General features: G+C 37.1%; 1 protein-coding gene across 3 annotated transcripts in view; it reads right to left on the bottom strand.

The window, feature by feature from the left end:
• Window positions 1-24,306, bottom strand: part of FAM126B (family with sequence similarity 126 member B) — a 69,225-nt gene that overhangs the window by 35,589 nt on the left and 9,330 nt on the right. For 2 of the 3 annotated variants that reach the window (XM_040228822.1, XM_040228823.1), the window contains exons 3-5: window positions 16,205-16,304; window positions 6,100-6,176; window positions 5,097-5,198 (exon numbers count right to left, since the gene is read on the bottom strand). In XM_040228822.1, coding sequence (XP_040084756.1) covers window positions 5,097-5,198; window positions 6,100-6,150 — 153 coding nt within the window. In that variant the 5' untranslated portion in view covers window positions 6,151-6,176; window positions 16,205-16,304. Of the gene's footprint in view, window positions 1-4,307; window positions 4,364-5,096; window positions 5,199-6,099; window positions 6,177-16,204; window positions 16,305-24,306 lie in introns of those variants that run through there. The other variant, XM_040228824.1, reaches the window with a different exon arrangement.

The following is a 24,306-nucleotide window of genomic DNA, read 5'->3' as shown; positions in this document are numbered from 1 at the left end:
TGAGTGTAACTGTGCGGTAGTTTGAGCATTCTTTGGTATTGCCTTTCTTTGGGATTGGAATGAAAACTGACCTTTTCATTTAAAGACATATAAGTAAAACAGATTACTTTTATATTTTAAGACTGACAAGTCTTGCTAATTGTATTTATTGGAAAGACTGAAAAGGAGGAAGTATAGAGAAATAGCCTTTCCAATGTTTAACCTGATAATTTTTTGTATAATATCACAAAATATGACATAAGGAACTTTATAATCTTAAGAAGAAAATAAGCAGTTTATATAAACCTCTTTCCTCCTAAACTTGTACTGTTAATTTAGAATAGTATTGCTAGAATAACTTCACAAAACTGCTAGACTATAGAAAACTGCCTATGATCTTAAAATGCAGATAAAACACTGAGAGGAAACTATAAAATAATGCTTAAATTAAAATTTAACACCAGCTTTTTGTTTTTTAAAAAATTTTTATTGGAGTATAGCTGATTTACAAGGTTGTGTTAGTTTCAGGTATACAGCACAGTGAATCTGTTACATATATACATACACTCTTTTTACTTTGCTGAATCCTTTTCTTGTATTTATTAACCATCTAAAATTTAGAGAGGGCCTACATCATTCAAACTATAAGATTCAGGAAGTAGCTTCGTGGTTTAAGAAGGATGAAACGTATGATCTTGGCCCTCAGTAGTGCTCACAGAATTGTATTTAAATAAATTTGTTAAAGTTTGACAGACCTAAGGGATGAGCTTTGGCTTCCTTGGTGGCTCAGAAGGTAAAGAATCTGCCTGCAGTGTGGGAGACCCAATCCCTGGGTTGGGAAGATCCTCTGGAGAAGGGAGTGACTACCGACTCCAGTATTCTGGAGTTTTGTAAGACAGAGCAGCCAGGTGGGCTATAGTCCATGGGGTCACAAAGAGTCAGACATGACTGACACGACTGAGTGACTGACTAAAGGATGAGCTTAGGTGTAATAGGGGAAAAAAATTACTGGACTAGGTCAAAGGTATCATTTAACATACTAAAGGAGGAGTATTCACTGTTAATGGTTGTCATGAGAGACATTCTTCAAATTAGACATTTTAACAAAATATCCTCTCTTTCTTTCAAATTAGACATTTTAACAAAATATCCACTCTTTTTTAGATTCTTTTCTCATATTGGTCATTACAGAATTATTGAGTAGGGTTCCCTGTGTTATACAGTAAATCCATATTAGTTATCTATTTTACATATAATAATGTAACAGTAGCTTTAAAAAAGGAATAATTCAATAATTTATACACTTCTATTCTGATAATACTATATACACCCTTGTAACTGCTTGAATGTAGATATATATGTTTCTAATAATCTAACACTTCAGAATAAAGTCATTACTTTCACAATAGTGAATTCAAGTCAACAAATCCTATATTGATTGTACAGTAATATTATTTAGATGACTTAAGCTTAACTCTTAAGAACTCTAAAGCCAGAAAAAATTTACATACTTTCTAGTCTACTAACCACCAAATGCTTTACATGAAATCACTATCATAGGATTTAAAATCTTAAAAAACATGCCAACTCGCCCCTTACACTGAAGTCTAGACCAGTCAGACAATTTGTCCAAGGTCATAGAAATTAGTGGTGGAGAAAGATACCAGAATTCAGATATTTTGACACAGATGATGTTTTCACTATACAACTCTTCTTATACCAGAAAGGAGGTGGAGGAAGAGGTGAGGATTGCTTAATTTCAAGCAGTATAGTCTATGTAGTACCAATAATGAAGTAATGAACTTTTGAAAATGGCCAACTGCTGGTAACTTTTTAAAGTACTGACAACTTTCAGCTCTTTAGGGGAATTAAACATTGTTGTCTTCATAAATTTATGTATTAAAAATATATGTCCATGTTTTAAATCTACTTTCCTCTTTAGTAAGACTCTAAAATTGCCTTCTCTAAATGTCATTGGCTGCGGTACTATTATGATTTGTCTATGTTATAAAGACCTTATTTCCTGTCCTCAGTAGCAAGTACATTAGCATGTAGAGACTGTGTTTTAATAAGCACTGCAAAGAAATATAGATTAACCAAAATTAGTACTTTTGTTGTTTAAAAGGAGGGTGGGGAAGTGACTGGAAATCCAGTAAATTTTCATCAGATACCACTGCAAAATAAGACTATTAAAAACTTGCCAATGTATTGTTAAAATCTTTAATTCCAAGCATATGTATCATGCCATCATGTTCTCAGTTTCTCAGTATCAGAAATGACCTCCTCACAGAGTTTGAAAAAGGGAAAGGTGCTTCCCTGGCAGTCCCCGTGGTTAGGACTCTGTGATTTCACTGCCAAGGGCCTGGGTTTAATCCGTGGTTGGGGAACCAAGATCCCACATGCCATGTGGCACAGTATATAAATAAGTAAATAAATAGACAGAAACATAGGTAGATGGGGCTTCCCTGGTGGCTCAGATGGTAAAGAATCCTCTTGCAATATAGGAGATGCAGGTTCAGTCTATGGGTCAGGAAGACCCCCTGGAGAAGGGGATGACAACCCACCCCAGTGTTCTTTCCTGGAGAATTCCATGGACAGAGGAGCCTGGTGGGCTACAGTCCATGGGGTTGCAAAGAGTCAGACACTACTGAGCAACTAACACTTATACTTAAATGGTGCTATCACCTACAGCAAAAGATGTTAAGAATAACTTACACTTCCCTCAAACTTAGCAAATAATTTTGACATGATAATTACTAACAGGCATGCCATATGATGAATCCATTGAGAGCAGTTTGGGTGGAATAATGCAGACTGAATCCAAATATGAGTGGGTAATGAAAAAATATGAGGAGAGGAAATGAGCACAAGTAGGCAGAGGCTGAATAGGAATATTGTAAAGTTCACTGGGAAGGAGAACAGAAAAATGGTGTAGGTAATAAAATAGGAAGCAAATCAAAGAAGGTTTTTAAAAAATAGAATATTGTTGTTTATCATATTCCTTTCATCAAGAAAGGAAAAAAAAATCAACAACAGAAGAAAAAGAGCAGACAACTGCAGGAGTAATCTTTGAGGTGGTTAGAGAAGATGAGATCCAGGCCTAAGTAGAAGAGATAGTTTTCGATACAATCTGAGACACTTCATCCAGTGAACAGCAGAAACAGCAGGAGAGTTTGACTAGAGATGCTGGCAGAGCGGCAGATTTGAGTAGGAAAATAGTTTCCAACTATTTCCTTCTTTTATAACGACACAGAAAGCAAACTGAAAATGAGGAAGGATGGTAAGTCTGAGGAAAAGGAAGGAATAAAATGAACAGTGGGTGAGTGTAAAATGAAATATTATATGCTCACTTTTAATTTTCAGTCCTGCATTTAAGTGGAGAAAGTAAAAAAAAACTGTTTTCTCCAGGTACGTTGAGTTGCTCAGTTACAGGCATGAAGTAGATGGATGGGTGGATTTTATCTAGTGTTGAGATTTTGCCCAGAGAATATGAATTAAGGGAATGAGAAGCAAAGGAGCTGAGAATGTGTGCAAGGGAATGATTGTAATGATGGACCACGAAAATGTAGCTAAGAAAAGAGGGACATGAGACATTTGCAGGGAGGCAGAAGAATAATTAAATCATAAGGAAGCAGTAGGGTCAATGGTTTTCTGGAAGTGGAAGCAGCAGAACTGCTGCAGTCAGTAAGGGATCTGGAAGGAGGGAAAGCAGAAAAAGTAACATGCTGGTCTAGGGATTAAACGAGTTATAGTACAGGTTAGCCATGATATGGAATAGTAAACTTCTACAGGAATTTCCTGGCAGTCCAATGGTTAGAACTTGGCCAAGGAATTCTCTCCATGTATTTCACTATTCTTCTAATCAATATTTACTAGTGATAAAATACTACATTCTAGGGAATTAACATACATATATATATATATAAACAGATATAAAAATATATAACCCCTGCCCATGAAGAACTTACAATTTAAAAAGAAAGCATAAAACAAATGTATTTTAATAAGCAAAGCTTAATGTTAAGACAAAACAAGGGAATACATACATTCAATATTCACACAGAATTCTGAAAACTCCTGACCAAGAAAGATATGCATGTGTCCATTACCATCCCTAAAGTTACAAAACATTCAAAAATACACAGCAAGAGAAAAAGAAGCAAATGAGTCCTGCGGTTGCTGCTACAAATAGCAACAGATGCAAGCCCAACTGAGAGCCAATCCAAGTTTAGGAGATAGGAAAGAAAGAGGTCAATAAGCAAGCTTTTAGTGATAGGACAAAAATGAAGATGCACTTTAAGTTAAGCTGCTGGTTAGGAGATGATTACCTGAACTTCTTCAAACTCACTCCAGTACACAGCAGAGGCACTCTTGGAGGCTGTATCTGGGAAGATAAGAAGCTACTTTCCTGTGTGTTCCTTTCATTTCATTTTAAAGCATACATGAATCCAGTGGTGATAAAACTGTATGTCATACTATTATGTTAATGGAAAGATAATGTGTGTATTTTGCATAAGTTAACATATAGAGTCAATAGCTGCACTTTTTTCCCCTTCTAGCACAAGGCTAAACAACAGCAAACTCTTACTCTAAGTTTATTGACTGTGATTATTTAGGCTTTCTCTGGTCATTTCCAAGCTAAATTTACTAGCAGCATCATTTCACATTACCAGTTTGACTGAATTCTCTGATTAGAGTGATTACACAGAGTTCTACACTGTCAATAGAAGGACTGCAAACAATACTTAAATAAATCTCAAACCATGTACGGCTAAAATTTAGATTCCAGGAAAGGAGACATTCCAAAACAGGAAACAGAGTAAAGTTTCAAATTAAATAAATACTCCCCTAAGATGGTGGTCACTCAAACCAAGAATCAAAATGTACTGTCCTCAACCGTAACAAATTTAGTCAAAATATTAAAAAATATGGAGAGGGAGGTCATGGGGAAAGCCAAAGCAACTATCAGAATGAAAAAAAGCAGAAAGAAAGTTTTCCAGTCCCATTGGAAGGATTAAACAAAAAAAAGGAAAACTACAAAACTTACATATATGTGTTTTAGTACACGTATTTCTTATGTACTACAATAAAATCATTTTTCTTATAAACTGTCCTACCTCATTATTTGAGTCTTGAATAACTTTATAGAGGGCTGGTACCAGTGTTTTTTTCCGGTGTAAAGTTGCCGCATAATTGGTGATCTGAGTGTCAGGTAATGCCTAAAAGAAACATCAAAGGAAACTTAAAGTGAACTTAATATTTGAGAAGTCAAAAACTTAAATTTATATGAGTCCTTCTCAAAAAGACTTATACGAGTCAACTAAGAAAAGTAAAAAATAATTAATACATGAAATAACCATGAGCTAATAAAACAAATAAATTAGAATGTTATACAATTCTTCTAACTAGTCAACCAGGAGAAATGATTAGAAATCACGTATTACACAAGCTTTGCTGAAATGAGTCACTTTAGTCTTAAAAAAAAAATAGCATGGGATATATTTCAATTCCTGTATTTTATTTTCACAAAACACTTATATCTATAGTGTTAATAAATTATACAGTTTTTAGTAAAATTAATGAGTGATTTTTAATCACAGGAAATAAAAACATAAGGCACAAATTTGATTTCCATGTCTTATTAAAGCTTGGAGGCTTCCCTTCTTTTATTGAATATATCACCTTATCAATCCTAACAACTAGATTCATTTTTACGTATTATCTTCTGGCCATAATTCACATTTGTTGTTGTTGTTGAGTCGCTAAGTCATGTCGGATCTTTGTGACCCCATGTACTGCAGCACAGAAGGCTTCCCTGTCCTTCACTATCTCCCAGATTTGTTCAAACTCATGTCCACTGAGTAGGTAAAGTCATCCAACCATCTCTGTTGCTCCCTTTTCCTCTTGCCCTCAATCTTTCCCAGCATCAGGGTCTTTTGCAATTATTCACATTAGTGTCTTTTTAAAGAGGTGCAATTACAGAAACAAGTAATTTTATATTTTGCCATTCCCACTTTATAACTTTCGTTTCAGTTTCTCCATGAACATATACATGAATATATACACTGAATTACAACATACAGAATCATATGACACATGCTCATCCTCAATGCAATTTACCTTGAATTCTGATAACCATTCTTCCACAACACCACGTTCAGATCCCAGCATCTTCTTCTACCTTCTATTCCTCTTTTCTGGGAGAAAAAAAGAAAGAAAGAAAAAAAAGCACTGAATTTGAGGACAGTGTTACTTACAGAAACTACCAAAGTAAATGATGTGTGCCTTTTGTTTAAGGAGAAACTCATCTAGTGCATATTTTAGATAAGGAGGCTTACTTTTAGACTGCCTTCCTGGAAGTAGCTTCAGTCATGTCTCACTCTTTGCGACCCATGGACTGAAGCCTGCCAGACTCCTCTGTCCATGGAATTCTCCAGGCAAGAATACTCGAGTGGGTTGCCATGCCCCACTCGCTCCAGGGGACCCACTTGACCCAGGGATCAAACCTGTGTCTCCCGCAGCTCCTGCATCGCAGGCAGATTCTTTACTGCTGAGCCACTGGGCAAGCCCCCGTTTCAGACTAGTGTTCAATTACAACAAAACTGTTTATAAAGAAGTTCTATCTTTAATGATATGTTTGTAACCTAATTTCCTAATGCTTTTATATTTTCCCCAACAACTATATTCCAAAGTAAAAAGTAACAAAAGCTAGTTTACAAAGTAAAATCAAACTGCACATTACCCAAGACAAAGGTACAGTCCATGCCTAGTGTGTGTGCTTAGTCGCTCAGTCGTGTCCGACTCTTGCGACCCCATAGACTGTAACCTGCCAGGCTCCTGTGTCCATGGGATTTTCCAGGCAAGAATACTGGAGTGGGTTGCCATTTCCTTCTCCAGGGGATGTTCCAACCCAGGAATCGAACCCCAGGTCTCCTGCATTACAAGCAAATTTTTTACCGACTGAGCTACAAGGGAAGCCCTGCTTTTACCAAATATACAACTGGAATAAGTTATACATAATAGAATACACAATGGCACAGATTTTTACAAAGGTAAAAAAGTTAGAAATCAAGGGTCATATATGTACAGCAAAATGATGATAAACATATACATATATACACACTATACAAAATAAGGCCATTGAAGACGGTAGATTTATATTTTCTAAAATGGAAAAATGTCCAGGTAGAAAAAGCAAGTTGTATAATAGTATATAAGTTATAATTCTATCAAAAATTATATAAATGTGAAAAGCTGGGAGGAAAAAATACATAAATTATTTAGTGTTTACCTTTGAGGGAAGGATTAACTGAGGATATTCTAATTGTGTAACTCTGAATTACAAAAAAGTAAAAATACATATGTATTATTTTTTAAGTGAGGCAGACAACAAAAGGTTTGGGGTTTTTAATTTATGACTCAAAAGGGTAACCAAAAGAAAAAAGAAATTCCTTGAGCAGGGAGGGAAATGTCTCCAAAGCAACTGAAATGAAAAAGACAGTATTTCTTGAATGTGTCACATTTCATAATAAATTTCTATCTAAAAAAAAAGAAACTGGATTTTCGAATCCCCCCAACATTCCCTAAATATCCATATATAATGCACTATAACAAGGAGTACAAAAAGGAGTAAGAAATGCTCCTTATTTTCAAGTAGCAAATGCTTTTAAGATAGGCTGACAGATTTATTCAAATAAACTGCAAGAGGAAAATGAGTAGACTAAAAGGGATGTTAAAAACAATCAATACCAAAATATAAATCTTATTTGGATTCTGATTCAAACATTAAAAAAGAGCTTAACATAACTGGAAAAGGTTAAACATGACTTACTGTATGACTTATTACTTAATACTGGATGATATTAAATCAAGGAATGATCAATTATTTTATATTTAATAATGGTATCTTTAATAATGGTATCTTAGGAAATTTCCCATACCCTTATGGCATCATCAAGTTAACGGACATGAGTTTGAGCAGACGACGGGAGATAGTGAAGGACAGGGAAGCCTGGCGTGCTACAGTCCCTGGGGTCACAAAGAGTCTGACACAACTCAGAGACTGAACACAACAAAAAGTCCCACATATATTTGGAACTATTTATGAGCTATTATTCCCAATTTTGTACCAGAACTATATTTTATTTACTGTGGCTTTATAATGCACTTTATACAGTCTATGGGGTCACAAAGAGTTGGACATGACTGAATGACTAACACTTTGTAATAGTACAAGTCCCATATTAATTCTTTCCTAAAAATGTATTTCATTATTATTGCCTGCTTTATTCTTCCAGTTAAACATTAGACTTCTACTGATAAGTTTCTTTTCTATACTCCATCCTCATAGGAATTAAATTTACAATTAATTTCAAATGACATCCTCACATCACTGAGTCATCCAATACAGAAGCATAGCACTGCTCTTTATTAAAAATCTTCTTTTTCATGCCTGTATAAATTCTGTGTTTTCTTCATACAGATCAACACATTCAAATTAAGTTGATTCCTAAGTAAAATCTTCTCTGTCGGTTGGTTCCAGATCCACTGTGGATACCAAAATCCAAGGATACTCAACTCCCATAGCTGGCCCTCCCTATCAGCAGATTCAACCAACCATGTACCATGTAGCACTGCATCTATTCACTGAAAAAATCTGAGTACAAGTGGATTTGCTGAGTTCAAACCAGTGTTGTTCAAGGGTCAACAGTTTAGAGTTTCTTGCTGCAACTGTAATTCTTTTTCATCATTTCAAACTAGCTACTGCTACATACACACAAATACTTAAAAAAAATTAAAATGAACAAGTTTCTAGATAAATATTTAAAATACTGAAAATTACTTAAATTATGATTTATTTCTATGTTTTAGGAAATATCTATACTTTGACTACAATGACTACTTTATAGAAAAGGACAACAAAAAGCAACTACAATTAATCAAAAAATTTTCAAATTCTTTACAAAAAACATCAACAGCTTTTAAAATTAAAAAGAAAATCAAACATTATTTTTTGAAAGAAACACAAAACTTTAATCTGATATATACTGCACTGGAAGCCCTAACTGATACAGGGCCCGGAATACAGTTTGAAAAAGTTCCCCAAGTAATTCTAACAACCACCTTCAGTTTGAAAAACAGTATTACATCCAAGTTAAATTTATCATGTTAAATTTCTATATGATATCTCCCATAAAAACAAATTTGCCTTGTCAAATCATTTTGGTTTCTATCAACACTGTTTTTTTTTAATGTGTCTGCAAGTTAACTTCAGACAGAAGAATACAGTGGTGTTAATAATAATCATAACCAAAACACCATACTTCCCTGATTTTCTGATACTAATTTTAAGACAATAGTTTATTAACAAATTTAAGTAGGAAATAAGAAATAACCCTTTATTAAAATGAAACAAAAGGCTTAACTAAAGGATAAGAGCACAAGCTTATCCACATAATCCCATAAGACTTTTAAAAATTATCCCTTACATTTCTGGCCACCTTTAGTCTCTTTACACTTGTCACACTCTCCCAGTTCTTTGTATACGGCTGTTTAATGTTAACCTCTTCATAGAAGTCGCTGTGTCTACTCTATTTATATTGGCTGCCTCTACATGCTCTGCCCTCCAACCCTTAACACTCTGTCCTTTCCTTCATATCATTTTAGCAAAATCTGTAAATAATCTTTTTTTTTAATGAGGCATAGTTGACATACAATGTTCCAATTATTTACTTATTATTGGCTTTCCCACTAGAATTTGTACTTCACAAGAACAGGCACTGTGCACACAGCAGGCACTCAAACATCTGATTTAATTATCTGTGCTCATGAACTCAATTTATTTAGCAGCTGTGCAATGACACTTATTTTTGGTCACAACAAATCCTGAAATATCTTCTGCATTTTCTGTTTAACTAAGCTTAATAATTTTATTTTTTTCCAAATTAAATACAGATGGAAGCTAAGAGCCCCCTTCAAAATCATCCATAAATTTCTGACAGCCAGATATTCTCCCAGATGTATGAGTCATTCATACTAACCTTGCTCAGGTGTGAAATTAGAGACAGAGATCTGGCAATATTGCCATCTTTGAATTAACTGCCATGTGTCAGGCAATCTGCTGAGAAAATTATTACTGCAAAACTGTATTATACTGTGATATTTTGTAGACATTTTAAGTAACAATTAGGGGCAAAAATTCATTTAACAATTCAACCCTATGTGGTTTTACTTAAATCAACTGGAATGATAACTGAATAAATGAATACACAAAGCTAAATTCCCAAAACACCAAATATGAATGGTCAAAATTTACTTACCTGGCTGCTGAAAAGCATATTTAGACAATATAAATCTTGATTTCAAAAATGTGAAAAAATGTGTCTTGACAGTGAGAAAAAAGAAAGTTATCAGCGAGCCTTTTAAGTATAAACACTGTATTAGCTACTTTTTTAACTTTACCTAATTTAATGACAGGAAATAGAATGTAGTGGTAGACTCAATTTTTTGTCTCAGTTGACAGTTTCACCCCTACATTTTACAAGCTTATTAATTCATTAAATTCAAGTTTATTACACAAACCCATTAAATTCATTTATACATACCTAAAAAGTAAAAGTAAAGTTGCTCAGTCGTGTCCGACTCTTTGCGGGTCTCATGGAGTGTAGCCTACGAGGCTCCTCCATCCATGGGATTTTCCAGGCCAAGAGTGCTGGAGTGGACTGCCATTTCCTTCTCCAGGGGATCTTCCCGACCCAGGATTGAACCCGGGTCTCCCGCACTGCGGGCAGACGCTTTACCATCCGGGCCACCAGGGAAGCCCTTACATACCTATGACCTATTTATCTTTGAACTGGAAGTTTGGACATCATTCTAACTATGTTTAAATCATCATACCCCCTTACCAGCTATACTTAAACCTGTGTTTCATTTCTTTCATTTCAAAAAGACAGGTAATAAGGTCCTAAAGTAAGCACTGTATAAGTATCTACTATGAGCAGTACATGATCTCTGAACAGAATGATCTCTGTTCGTCTCCAAGACAAGCCATTCAATATCACAGTAATCCAAGTCTATGCCCCAACCAGTAACGCTGAAGAAGCTGAAGCTGAACGGTTCTACAAGACCTTCTAGAACTAACACCCCAAAAAGATGTCCTTTTCATTAAAGGGGACTGGAACACAAAAGTAGGAAGTCAAGAAACACCTGGCATAACAGGCAAATTTGGCCTTGGAATATGGAATGAAGCAGGGCAAAGGCTAATAGTGTTTTGCCAAGAGCGTTTTGCTGGTCATAGCAAACACCCTCTTCCAATAACACAAGAGAAGACTCTACACATGGACATCACCAGATGGTCAACACCGAAATCAGATTGATTATATTCTTTGCAGCCAAAAATGGAAAACTCTATACCGTCAGTAAAAACAAGAACGGGAGCTGACTGTGGCTCAGATCATGAACTCCTTATTGCCAAATTCAGACTTAAATTGAAGAAAGTACAGAAAACCACTAGACCATTCAGGTATGACCTAAATCAAATTCCTTATGATTATACAGTGGAAGTGAGAAATAGATTTAAGGGACTAGATCTGATAGACAGCCTGATGACTATGGACGGAGGTTCGGAGGTTCGTGACACTGTACAGGAGACGGGATCAAGACCATTCCTATGGAAAAGAAATGCAAAAAGCAAAATGGCTGTCTGGGGAGGACTTACAAATAGCTGTGAAAAGACGAGAAGCAAAAAGCAAAGGAGAAAAGGAACGATATAAGCATCTGTATGCAGAGTTCCAAAGAACAGCAAGGAGAGATAAGAAAGCCTTCCTCAGCGATCAATGGAAAGAAATAGAGGAAAACAACAGAATGGGAAAGACTAGAGATCTCTTCAAGAAAATTAGATACCAAGGGAATATTTCATGCAAAGATGGGCTCGATAAAGGACAGAAATGGTATGGACCTAACAGAAGCAGAAGATATTAAGAAGAGTTGGCAAGGATACACAGAACTGTACAAAAAAAGATCTTCGTGACCAAGAGAATCACGACGGTGTGATCACTCACCTAGAACCAGACATCCTGGAATGTGAAGTCAAGTGGGCCTTAGAAAGCATCACTACGAACAAAGCTAGTGGAGGTGATGGAATTCCAGGTGAGCTCTTTCAAATCCTGAAAGATGATGCTGTGAAAGTGCTGCACTCAATATGCCAGCACATTTGGAAAACTCAGCAGTGGCCTCAGGACTGGAAAAGGTCAGTTTTCATTCCAACTCCAAAGAAAGGCAATGCCAAAGAATGCTCAAACTACCACACAATTGCACTCATCTCACACGCTAGTAAAGTAATGCTCAAAATTCTGCAAGCCAGGCTTCAACAATATGTGAATCATGAACTTCCAGATGTTCAAGCTGGTTTTAGAGGTCAAATTGCCAACATCCACTGGATCATGAAAAAAAGCAAGAGAGTTCCAGAAAAACATCTATTTCTGCTTTATTGACTATGCCAAAGCCTTTGACTGTGTGGATCACAACAAACTGTGGAAAATTCTCAAAGAGATGGGAATACCAGACCACCTGACCTGCCTCTTGAGAAACCAATATGCAGGTCAGGAAGCAACAGTTAGAACTAGACATGCAACAACAGATTGGTTCCAAATAGGAAAAGGAGTACGTCAAGGCTGTATATTGTCACCCTGCTTATTTAACTTATATGCAGAGTACATCATGAGAAACACTGGGCTGGAAGAAGCACAAGCTGGAATCAAGACTGCCAGGAGAAATCTCAATAATCTCAGATATGCAGATGACACCACCCTTATGGCAGAAAGTGAAGAGGAACTAAAAAGCCTCTTGATGAAAGTGAAAGAGGAGAGTGAAAAAGTTGGCTTAAAGCTCAACATTCAGAAAACGAAGATCATGGCATCTGGTCCCATCACTTCTTGGGAAACAGATGGGGAAACAGTGGAAACAGTGTCAGACTTTATTTTTTTGGGCTCCAAAATCACTGCAGATGGTGATTGCAGCCATGAAATTAAAAGACACTTACTCCTTGGAAGGCAAGTTATGACCAACCTAAATAGCATATTCAAAAGCAGAGACATTACTTTGCCAACAAAGGTCCATCTAGTCAAGGCTATGGTTTTTCCAGTGGTTGTGTATGGATGTGAAAGTTGGACTGTGAAGAAAGCTGAGTGCCGAAGAATTGATGTTTTTGAACTGTGGTGTTGGAGAAGACTCTTGAGAGTCCCTTGGACTGCAAGGAGATCCAACCAGTCCATTCAAAGGAGATCAGTCCTGGGTGTTCTTTGGAAAGACTGATGCTAAAGCTGAAACTCCAGTACTTTGGTCACTTCATGTGAAGAGGTGACTCACTGAAAAGACTCTGATGCTGGGAGGGATTGGGGGCAGGAGGAGAAGGGGACGACAGAGGATGAGATGGCTGGATAGTATCACCAACTCAATGGACATGAGTTTTGGTGAACTCTGGGAGTTGGTGTGGACAGGGAGGCCTGGTGTGCTGCAATTCGTGGCATCGCCAAGAGTTGGACACGACTGAGCAACTGAACTGAACTGAAGGTAAACACTGTGTAAGTATCTACTACGAGCAGTACCTAATTAATCTTCAGGATACTATGTACTATAAAATAGCTGTTATCCCCATCTAACAGAGAGGAAAATTAAAGGTAAAGTTTGAGTGATCCACACATGGCAACACAAATTAAATGGCAGAGCTGGAATTTGAATTTAATACCTACTAAAATGATGGTTGAAAAATGTAATTGTAATTGTCCCTGTCTTACAGCTCATACTTCTCCCCCCAGAGCTTTCTATGTTCTGACCATATTCACTTCTCAGTGTCTCTATCGCTTCATGCACACCTTCACACCAGGGATTCTGTTCCAGCCTGTAGTGCTGTCCTACAATAACTATTCCTTCACTTTCACGCATTGGAGAAGGAAATGGCAACCCACTCAAGTGTTCTTGTCTGGAGAATCCCAGGGACAGGGGAGCTTGGTGGGCTGCCGTCTATGGGGTCGCACAGAGTCAGACACGACTGAAGCGACTTAGCAACAGCAGCAGCAGCAGACATATAACAGGTACTTAATGTCTATTTGCTGAATCAATGAACCACAAAGTGTATAGGATCTTGGACAAATAACTTAAACCCTTTGGGCTTCAGGTCGCTACAATGATAAGTTACTTTCTAAATCTAAAATCCTATAAATATATTTTAGTACTTTCTTTTGTAACCAGTAGGTTACAAAGGAAAAATTTTAATATGTCTTCTAACTCGAATCTGCATCTTTTAGCATTTAGAGGTGGCTATGAACATAGTTATTAACATACTACAAGTCCTCTTTTTATTTAAACAGACAATACAGAATTCTGAAAATCATTTCTTCTGCTGCATATTACACTCATCCCATCACCTGGTATATAAAAGCTATATTTAAAACCAAAAATCAAGCTGATATTCTAGCATGCAGATCAATTCAGGCCCATACTGCCTCACTTCCAGAGTATGAAACAAATTAAAAAGTGTATCACAGAAAATGATTATCTTTTTGGTGACCATAGCAATGGCCACCTTTATTGGCAAGATCTGAATACAACAAAATAAAAAAAAAATAAAGTGCTGAAATACGATCTTAAAGAGGTCAATAACTACTTGTCAGAAAGCAAACTCACAATACTTGTACAAGTACAGTAAGTTCTTCACTACCTACACAGATATATATTGTGTCTTAGCTGATCATCACTATATGTATTCTTCTTTAGAAACTGACAATTTAGAGAGAACTAGGCTTCCCTGGTAGCTCAGATGATAAAGAATCCACCAGCAATGCAGGAGACCCGGGTTCATATCCATGGGTCAGGAAGATCAGGAGAAGGGAATGACTACCCACTTCAGTATTCTTGCCTGGATAATTCCATGGACAGAGCCCCGTGGTGGACTACAGTCCACAGGGTCACAAAGAGTTGGGCAAAACTGAGCGACTAACAGGATGTAACAGGCAGGATGGCCAATTGGTTATAGAGTACAGCCTTTTGCTCTAGACTGCCTGAGTTTGAATTCCAGCTCCATGACCTGCAAGTTATATTAACTTGAGAAAGTTACTTAACTAATCTGTGGTCTCAAATCCCTCATTTATAAAATGGGGATTACCTATGTCGAAGAATTTTTTTTAAAGATTAACTGCTCTCAAGGATTTCTAAAGGCTCTAAAGGATTTCTAATGGACCAAAACCATTGGATAAACAAAGCTATACAATTATCAGGGTGACATATGACAGTAAACAATGGTTTTGTTATTGCAAATTTTCAAACAAGGTCAACAATTATCTACATTTTTCAAGGTATAAGTATGAAACAAAGCACTTAACACATGCTATTATTGTAAATACCAAACTCTAAGTAAAACATTAGAGCTGCACTGTCCAGTTTTAATTAATTAAAATAAAATTTAAAAATCAATTCCTGGGAATTTCCTGGCTGTCCAGTGGTTAGGACACAGAGATTTCACAGAAGAGGGTCTCGGTTTGATCCCTGGTCACAGAACTAAGATCCTACAAGCCACATGGCATGGCCAAAAGAATGAGGAAAAAAAAAAAAACTGTACTATTAAAAAAAACCCCACCAATTCCTTACTTGCACCAGCCACATTTCAAGCACTTAGTAGCAGCATGTAGCTAGTGTCTCCCATATTAGAAGCACAGATGTAGAACACAGACATTATTAAAGAAATTTCATAAACAGCATTGATCTAGATGTAGTTAGACAATACAATTATGCTGAGTAAATTCAATAATTTAAGAGCTGCAAAGTTTACGAAACAAAAAATTTTAAAGACAATTAAAAAGGAAACACTTTCAAAAGTAAAATTAAAAGGCAATAATTAAGATGTGATTATTTCAAGTCTCCTAGGTAAAAACTCCTTACAAATAGCTGTGAAAAGAAGGCAAGCGAAAAGCAAAAGAGAAAAGGAAAGATACACCATTTGAATGCAGAGTTCCAAAGAAGAGCAAGGAGAGATAAGAAAGCCTTCCTCAGTGGTCAATGCAAAGAAATAGAGGAAAACAATAGAATGGGAAAGACTGGAGATTTCTTCAAGATAATTGGAGATACCAAGGGAACATTTTGTAAACAGAAGCTACCCACCAAAAATTCCAACGTGTCTAACTATGGGAACTTCATTCTTTAACCTTTAAAAAGTTAAATTCTATGATTTTACCTCTGTTGTAAGATCAGTGTTCTAATGGAGGAGGTGGCACAGGAATGCAGCAGAGTTCAAGTGTGGAATTCATTTGTTGAGACTTAAATATTTTCAAACTCTACAAAAAATGAAAATGAAAAACTGTAAAATACGGAGAGAGAATATTATCAAGAATGTAAAATAAAGGAGAAAGAATAATTTTGAAAATACATTTATAATACAGTGTACCTAATTTAAAAAATAATTAGGATTATTTTTAAGTTTTCTATAATAACCAGGAGATACTCAAATACCATTATAAAACTTATTTTAAAAACATCAGATTTGGAGAAAAGTCTGAGTTTTACTTTCAAATTTACCATTAAATATCTGTGAAGACTTAGAGTAAGCTATTTAAAATTTCTAGAGCTTAACCTGAATAATCTACAAAAATAAGTTACTTCCTAGTCAAAAAGCCTATAAATCCAATTTTTGAAACATTACAGTGATCTTACACACACACGTAACAATCAATAAAAATTTAATGTACAGCATAAAACAGAGCTTAAATAATAAATATAAATAGCTACATTACAATTTTGCATGAATTTCACAGACTGAAAAGTTTATCATTTTGAGAAAGAATACAGAAAAGGCTACTACTTGAAGTTCTGGCACAAAAACATTAAAAATTATTTTCAAATTGCTTAAAGTATAGTTTTCTCATAAAGTCATAACTACTATTATGCAGTTGCTGACCACATTATACTCTACTTCTTTGATTCAAAATTCATCACAACTTCAGAATCTAAAACATCAAAAGTAAATTAATATTTTTAAATAGTTCATCACAAAATACTTTTTTAATACAAGGAATACTGCAATAAAATTCTCTTGGAGTTAAATGACATTACCACTTTAAATGAAGTTTTTCAAACTGAAGATGCATCGGGAAACCTCCTACTCCAAGAATGGCAGCTGACTTTTCATCTCTCACACACTGGGCTATTGCATGAAATTTTTTATTTCATGAGAAGTTTTGCCATGGGGAAAAAACTTGAAAAGGACTAACAGAATGTCTCTGGAAAGATATACAAGAAATTGGTAACACTTTGGGAAGAGACATTTGATGTCAAGGAGACTCTGTCTTTTTGAACTTTGGGAATTTGGAACCATCGAGACATTTGCCAGATTTTGAAGCAGTGCAGGCAGGCAGACTTGAGAGCTATGCTGGGAAGCTCTGTAGAGATTGGTCTCTGACAGACTTTCTAGGTTAAGGATATAGATACTAGGCTCTCTATTGAGGAAAACAAAACCAAACAAGAAAACACAACAGGGCAAATGACAGGAAAACTGAGTAATTCAGAGTATGTTCTTTAACTCCAATAATTAATAAATAACAATAATCGCTCAGTCATGTCTGACTCTTTGCCACTGCACAGACTGTAGGCTGCCAGGCTCCTCTGTCCCAGAATTCTTCAGGCTAGAATACTGGAGTGGGTAGCCGTTTCCCTCTCCAAGGGATCTTCCCAACCCAGGGACTGAACCCAGGTCTCCCTCATTGCAGGCGAATTCTTTTATCAACTGAGCCACCAGGGAAGCAAATAATTAACAATAACTAATAATAATTAAATGGCAACCCACTCCAGTATTCTTGCCTGGAGAATCCCATGGACGGAGGAGCCTGGTGGGCTACAGTCCACCAGGCTCACAAAGAGTCGGACACGACTGAGAGACTTAACTTTCAACTTTCAATAATAATTAAAATAACATTAATAAATAAAAGGGCTTCCCTCATGGCTCAGCTGGTAAAGAATCTGCCTGCAATGTGGGAGACCTGGGTTTGATCCCTGGGTTAGGAAGATCCGCTGGAGATATCAAGGGAACATTTCATGTAAAGATGGGCTCAATAAAGGACAGAAATGGTATGGACCTAACAGAAGCAGAAGATATTAAGAGGTGGCAAGGATACACAGAAGAACTGTACAAAAAAGATCTTCACAACCCAGTTAACCACGTTGGTGTGATCACTCACCTAGAACCAGACATCCTGGATTACGAAGTCAAGTGGACCTTAGGAAGCATCACTACGAACAAATCTAGGAGGTAATGGAATTCCAGTCGAGCCATTTCAAATTCTAAAAGATGATGCAGTGAAAGTGCTGCACTCAATATGCCGGCAAATCTGGAAAACTCAGCAGTGGCCACAGAACTGGAAAAGATCAGTTTTCATTCCAATCCCAAAGAAAGGAAATGCCAAAGAATGTTCAAACTACCACACAATTGCACTAATCTCACACACTAGCAAAGTAATGCTCAAAATTCTCCAAAGCAGGCTTCAACAGTACGTGAACCGTGAACTTCCAGATGTTCAAGCTGGATTTAGAAAAGGCAGAGGAACCAGAGATCAAATTGCCAACATCCTTTGGGTCATAGAAAAAGCAAGAGAGTTCCAGAAAAACATCTATTTCTGCTTTATTGACTATGCCAAAGCCTTTGACTGTGTGGATCTCAATAAACTGTGGAAAATTCTGAAAGAGATGGGAATGCCAGACTACTTGACTTGCCTCTTGAGAAATATGTATGCAGGTCAAGAAGCAACAGTTAGAACTGGACATGGAACAACAGACTGGTTCCAAATTGGGAAAGGTGTACGTCAAGCCTGTATATTGTCACCTCCTTATTTAACTTATATGCAGAGTACATCATGCGAAAAGCCAGGCTGGATGAAGCACAAGCTAGAATCAAGACTGCTGTGAGAAATACCATAGCTCAGTTGGTAAAGAATCTGCCTGCAATGCAGGAGACCCGGGGTTAAATACCTGGGTCGGAAAGATCCCCTGGAGAAGGAAATGGCAACCCACTCCAATATTCTTGCCTGGAGAATTCCATGGACAGAGGATCCTGGCAGGCCACAGTCCATGGGGTCGCAAGAGTTGGGCACGACTTAGCAACTAAATAATGCAGATGACACCGCCTTATGGCAGAAATCGAAGAACAACTAAAAGGCCTCTTGATGAAAGCCAAAGATGAGAGCAACAAAGTTGGCTTAAAACTCAACATTCAGAAAACAAAGATCATGGCATCCAGTCCCATTACTTCACAGAAAATAGATGTGGAAACAATGGAAATAGTGAGAGACTTTATTTTGAGGGGCTCCAAAATCACTGCAGATGGTGTCTGCAGCCTTGAAATTAAAAGATACTCGCTCCTTGGAAGAAAAGCTATGACCAACCTAGACACCATATTAAAAAGCAGAGATATTACTTTGCAAACAAAGGTCCATCTAGTCAAAGCTATGGTTTTTCCAGTAGTCATATATGGATGTGAGAGTTGGACCATAAGAAAGCTGAGCACTGAAGAATTGATGCTTTTGAACTGTGGTGTTGGAGAAGACTCTTGAGAGTCCCCTGGACTGCAAGGAGATCCAACCAGTCCATTCTAAAGGAAATCAGTCCTAAATATTCATTGGAAGGACTGATGCTGACGCTGAAACTCCAATACTTTGGGCCACCTGATGTACCTCATTTGAAAAGATCCTGATGCTGGGGAAGATTGAAGGTGGGAGGAAAAGGGGATGACAGAGGATGAGATGGTTGGATGGCATTACCAGCTCAATGGACATGAGTTTTGAGTAAGCTCTGGGAGTTGGCGATGGACAGGGAAGCCTGGTGTGCTGCAGTCCATGGGGGTTGCAAAGAGTCGGACATGACTGAGTGACTGACCTGAATTGAATAAACAAAAACCAAAAGAAACCTCAGCTACCTGGAAATTTTAAATTATACTTCTAAACATCTATGAGTCAAAGAAGATATTAAAGCCAAAATCAGGGACTTTTCTGTTGGTCCAGTGGTTAAGACTCCACGCTCTAAATGCAGGGGACATTGGGTTTGATCCCTGGTTGGGAAAGTAAGATCCCATACACCATACAGCATGGCCAAAAAACTTTAAAAAAAAAAAAAAAAGAAAAGAAACTAAATAAATAAAAATGCAACTTCCAATAGCATTAAAAAAAAGGAGAGAGAAAAGTCTAACAGAAGATATGCAAGACCAGTATACTGAAAACAAGAAGACATTTCTGAGAGATAAACTGAAGGCCGTATCATGTTCAGAGTTTGGCAGCTCACAGTAAAAACATCAGTTCTCTCCTAACTGATTTCTAGTTTCAAAGCAATCTTAATCAAAATCCCACTGCTTTCCTTTAAAATCCCACTGCTCTCCTTTAAAAGACAGACTGACAAGCTGATTCTGAAATCCCTATGGAAATACAAGGAGCCAAGAATAACCAAGGCAACCTTTAAAAACAAAAATTGGAGGACTCTACTCCAAAATATTAAAACCTATTATAAAGCCACAGTAATTAACTGTACAAGTATAGTAACCAAAACTTACCAATGAAAAAGTAAAGCCTAGAAAGTCACATACAAGTAGGATTGTCTGATTTATGACAAAGGCAAATTGCAGTGCATTTGGGAAAAGAGTCTTTTAAATAAAAGATGCAGGGTCAACTGGATATCCCTATAGAAAATATTGTATCATGATCTCTAACCTTACACAATTCACAAAATTCCAAATAGAATGTAGATCTAAAAATGAAAGTAAATAAACCAAAAAAACCCATAGCAAAATATCTTTGTGTCTTTGAAGCAGGCAATTTTTCTTTTTTAACAATGTTGTGATAGTTGAAGGTAAACAGCAAAGGGACCCAACTATACATATACATGTATCCATTCTCCCCCAAATTTCAATTCCATCCACACAGCAGGCAAATATTTTTTAAGCCAACAAAAAGGCACTAACCATCACCACACCAATAAATTGGCCCGCATCACACCTGTCATTAAAAGACAGACTAAGAGAATGAAACCTCAAGACAAAGACTAGAACAGGATATCAGTAACACCCTAAGGAGAGATCTGTGATTGCTTGGGGTTGGGGTCGGGGCAGGAAAACTAGATTTGTAACTTCTCCAGACTGGGAGTATGTCTTAGATATACCTGTATTTCCAGTTCCCGACAGGGCTTAGCACACAGTCAGCACTTAGTTCATGACTAATGAATGAAGTGCTTAACAGCAACAAGTGGTCAGTCAGCAGCAGACTAAGGAGAATGAAAGTGAAAAGTGAAAGTGTAAAGTCGCTCAATCATGTCCAACTCTTTGTGATCCTATGGACTGTAGCCCGCCAGGCTCCTTTGTCCATGGGATTCTCCAGTAAGAAAACTGGAATGGGCTGCCATTCCCTTCTCCAGAGGATCTTCCCAACTCAGGGTTCGAACCCAGGTCTCCCGCATTGCAAACAGATACTTTACCATCAGAGCCACCTGGGAAGCCCTTCAGGAGAGGAGACAGGAAGGCAAGTATGGCAAAGACTACTAGCTCCCATCTGATATAGATCCACACTCCATCCGCAATGATCTAGTCTATACTGTCAGCCAAAGCCATTTCTGAATCTTATTTACAGCTGAGTATGGCCAAATGACTAAGTTTTGGTCATCAAGATCAGAGTTATAGAAAGGTTTCTCTCTTTCCTTTTTTCCCGCCCTGGCCACGCCACATGATTTGCAGGATCTTCGTTCTCCAATCAGGGATTTAAGCCGGGTCCATGGCAGTGAAAGCACTGAGTCCTAACTACTGGCCTACCAGGGAAATCCGTAGAAAGGTTTCTTAAAAGAAGAAAGGTATGCCCCTTTTATCTTCTGCTTTTCTTCCTCCTTTCTTCTGCCTAGATCATGGATATGACAGCTGGATATACAGCAACCATTCTGTGATCTTGAAAATAGAAGCCACATGCTAAGGATGGCAAAGGAAAAAGAGAATGAGACTGGTCCTTGACAAGCCTATGGTGCTGCTCTATCAGTCTTAAGATTGTTATTTTCGAATTTGTTTTTACAAGACAAAGAAATTAACTACTATCTTATTTAAGCAATGGTTATTTCTTACCTCTCTTTCTAGCAGCCCAAACAATTCCTACCTGGTAAGGTAAGAAAGAGATTCCAGCAACAAATCTATGGTCTAAGATACCAATAAGCCATCTCAGTTATGCTTCAATGCTAATAAAGTGTTCATCTCCACTGAAATGGGGGGGTGGGGAGTTGTGGGGGGGAGTATAGGAAGAAAGACTGACTAAAGAATCTACTCTGTGAAAGTACACCACCATTATAGCTCAGATGGAGAGCTGTTTATAATAGTTCAGTACACTGAAAAGATTACATAATACAGTACTATAATTTCTTGCCAACATTTAGGAGTTATGTTCTAGAAAAGTAATGTGACTTACTGTGACTGGCCAAAAGTAAATTATATGAAAACAAGAGGTTAGGAAAAATAAACATTTTAATAGAAAATGTTAAATCAGCTATTTAAAACCTGTTCAAATAAAAACCAGTGAATTTTCTACATATTAACCCCTTCAAATTTCCAAGAACTACTACTGTAGCACAAGTTTGATAAGGCTGATTCTCTCATATTATGATCAATATTCTACTTCATAAAGATTTTGAACCTGTTCTTCTTGGCTTGCCATATTATGTCTTTGGTAACTGTGTTTTTATTTTTGTTAAATCTACAAAAATTTTCACATTTTTATAGTGACTGTATAATTTTGGGGGTTGTTTTTCATCCATACATTAAGAAAATAGAAAATAATCTGACTTCTCTGTGGACTATTGTACACTGAATTTTTGTGTCACAAATCACTTCAGTATTCTTGCCTTGAGAACCCCATGGACAGTATGAAAAGGCAAAATGATAGGATACTGAAAGAGGAACTCCTCAGGTTGGTAGGTGCCCAATATGCTACTAGAGATCAGTGGAGAAATAACTCCAGAAAGAATGAAGGGATGGAGCCAAAGCAAAAGCAACACCCAGTTGTGGATGTGTCTGGCGATAGAAGCAAGGTCCGATGCTGTAAAGAGCAATATTGCATAGGAACCTGGAACGTTAGGTCCATGAATCAAGGCAAATTGGAAGTGGTCAAACAGGAGATGGCAAGAGTGAACATTGACACTCTAGGAATCAGCAAACTAAAATGGCCTGGAATGAGTGAATTTAACTCAGATGACCATTATATCTACCACTGCGGGCAGGAATCCCTTAGAAGAAATGGAGTAGCCATCATGGTCAACAAAAGAGTCTGAAATGCAGTACTTGGATGCAATCTCAAAAACGACAGAATGATCTCTGTTCATTTCCAGGGCAAACCATTCAATATCACAGTAATATAAGTCTATGCCCCAACCAGTAACGCTGAAGAAGCTGAAGCTGAACGGTTCTATGAAGACCTACAAGACCTTCTAGAACTAACACCCCAAAAAGATGTCCTTTTCATTATAGGGAACTGGAATGCAAACGTAGGAAGACAAGAAACACCTGGGGTAATAGATAAATTTGGCCTTGGAATATGAAATGAAGCAGGGCAAAGGCTAATAGTGTTTTGCCAAGAGCGTTTTGCTGGTCATAGCAAACACCCTCTTCCAATAATACAAGAGAAGACTCTACACATGGACATCACCAGATGGTCAACACCGAAATCAGATTGATTATATTCTTTGCAGCCCAAAATGGAGAAGCTCTATACAGTCAGCAAAAACAAGACCGGGAGCTGACTGTGGCTCAGATCATGAACTCCTTGTTGCCAAATGCAGACTCAAATTGAAGAAAGTACGGAAAACCACTAGACCATTCAGGTATGACCTAAATCAAATTCCTTATGATTATACAGTGGAAGTGAGAAATAGATTTAAGGGACTCGATCTGATAAAGTGCCTGATGACCTATGAACGGAGGTTTGTGACACTGTACAGGAGACAGGGATCAAGACCATTCCCATGGAAAAGAAATGCAAAAAAGAAAAATGGCTGTCTGGGGAGGCCTTACAAATACCTGTGAAAAGAAGAGAAGCGAAAAGCAAAAAAGAAAAGGAAAGATATAAGCGTCTGTATGCAGAGTTCCAAAGAATAGCAAGAAGAGATAAGAAAGCCTTCCTCAGTGACCAATGCAAAGAAATAGAGGAAAACAAAAGAATGAGAAAGACTAGAGATCTCCTCAAGAAAATTAGAGATACCAAGGGAATATTTCATGCAAAGATGAGCTCGATAAAGGACAGAAATGGTATGGACCTAACAGAAGCAGAAGATATTAAG

The sequence above is a fragment of the Oryx dammah genome, unplaced genomic scaffold, assembly GCF_014754425.2.
Source record: "Oryx dammah isolate SB20612 unplaced genomic scaffold, SCBI_Odam_1.1 HiC_scaffold_27, whole genome shotgun sequence".
NCBI classification, from domain to species: domain Eukaryota; kingdom Metazoa; phylum Chordata; class Mammalia; order Artiodactyla; family Bovidae; genus Oryx; species Oryx dammah.
The sequence above is the reverse complement of the archived record's forward strand: the minus strand, read 5'-3'. Positions and strand labels throughout refer to the sequence as shown.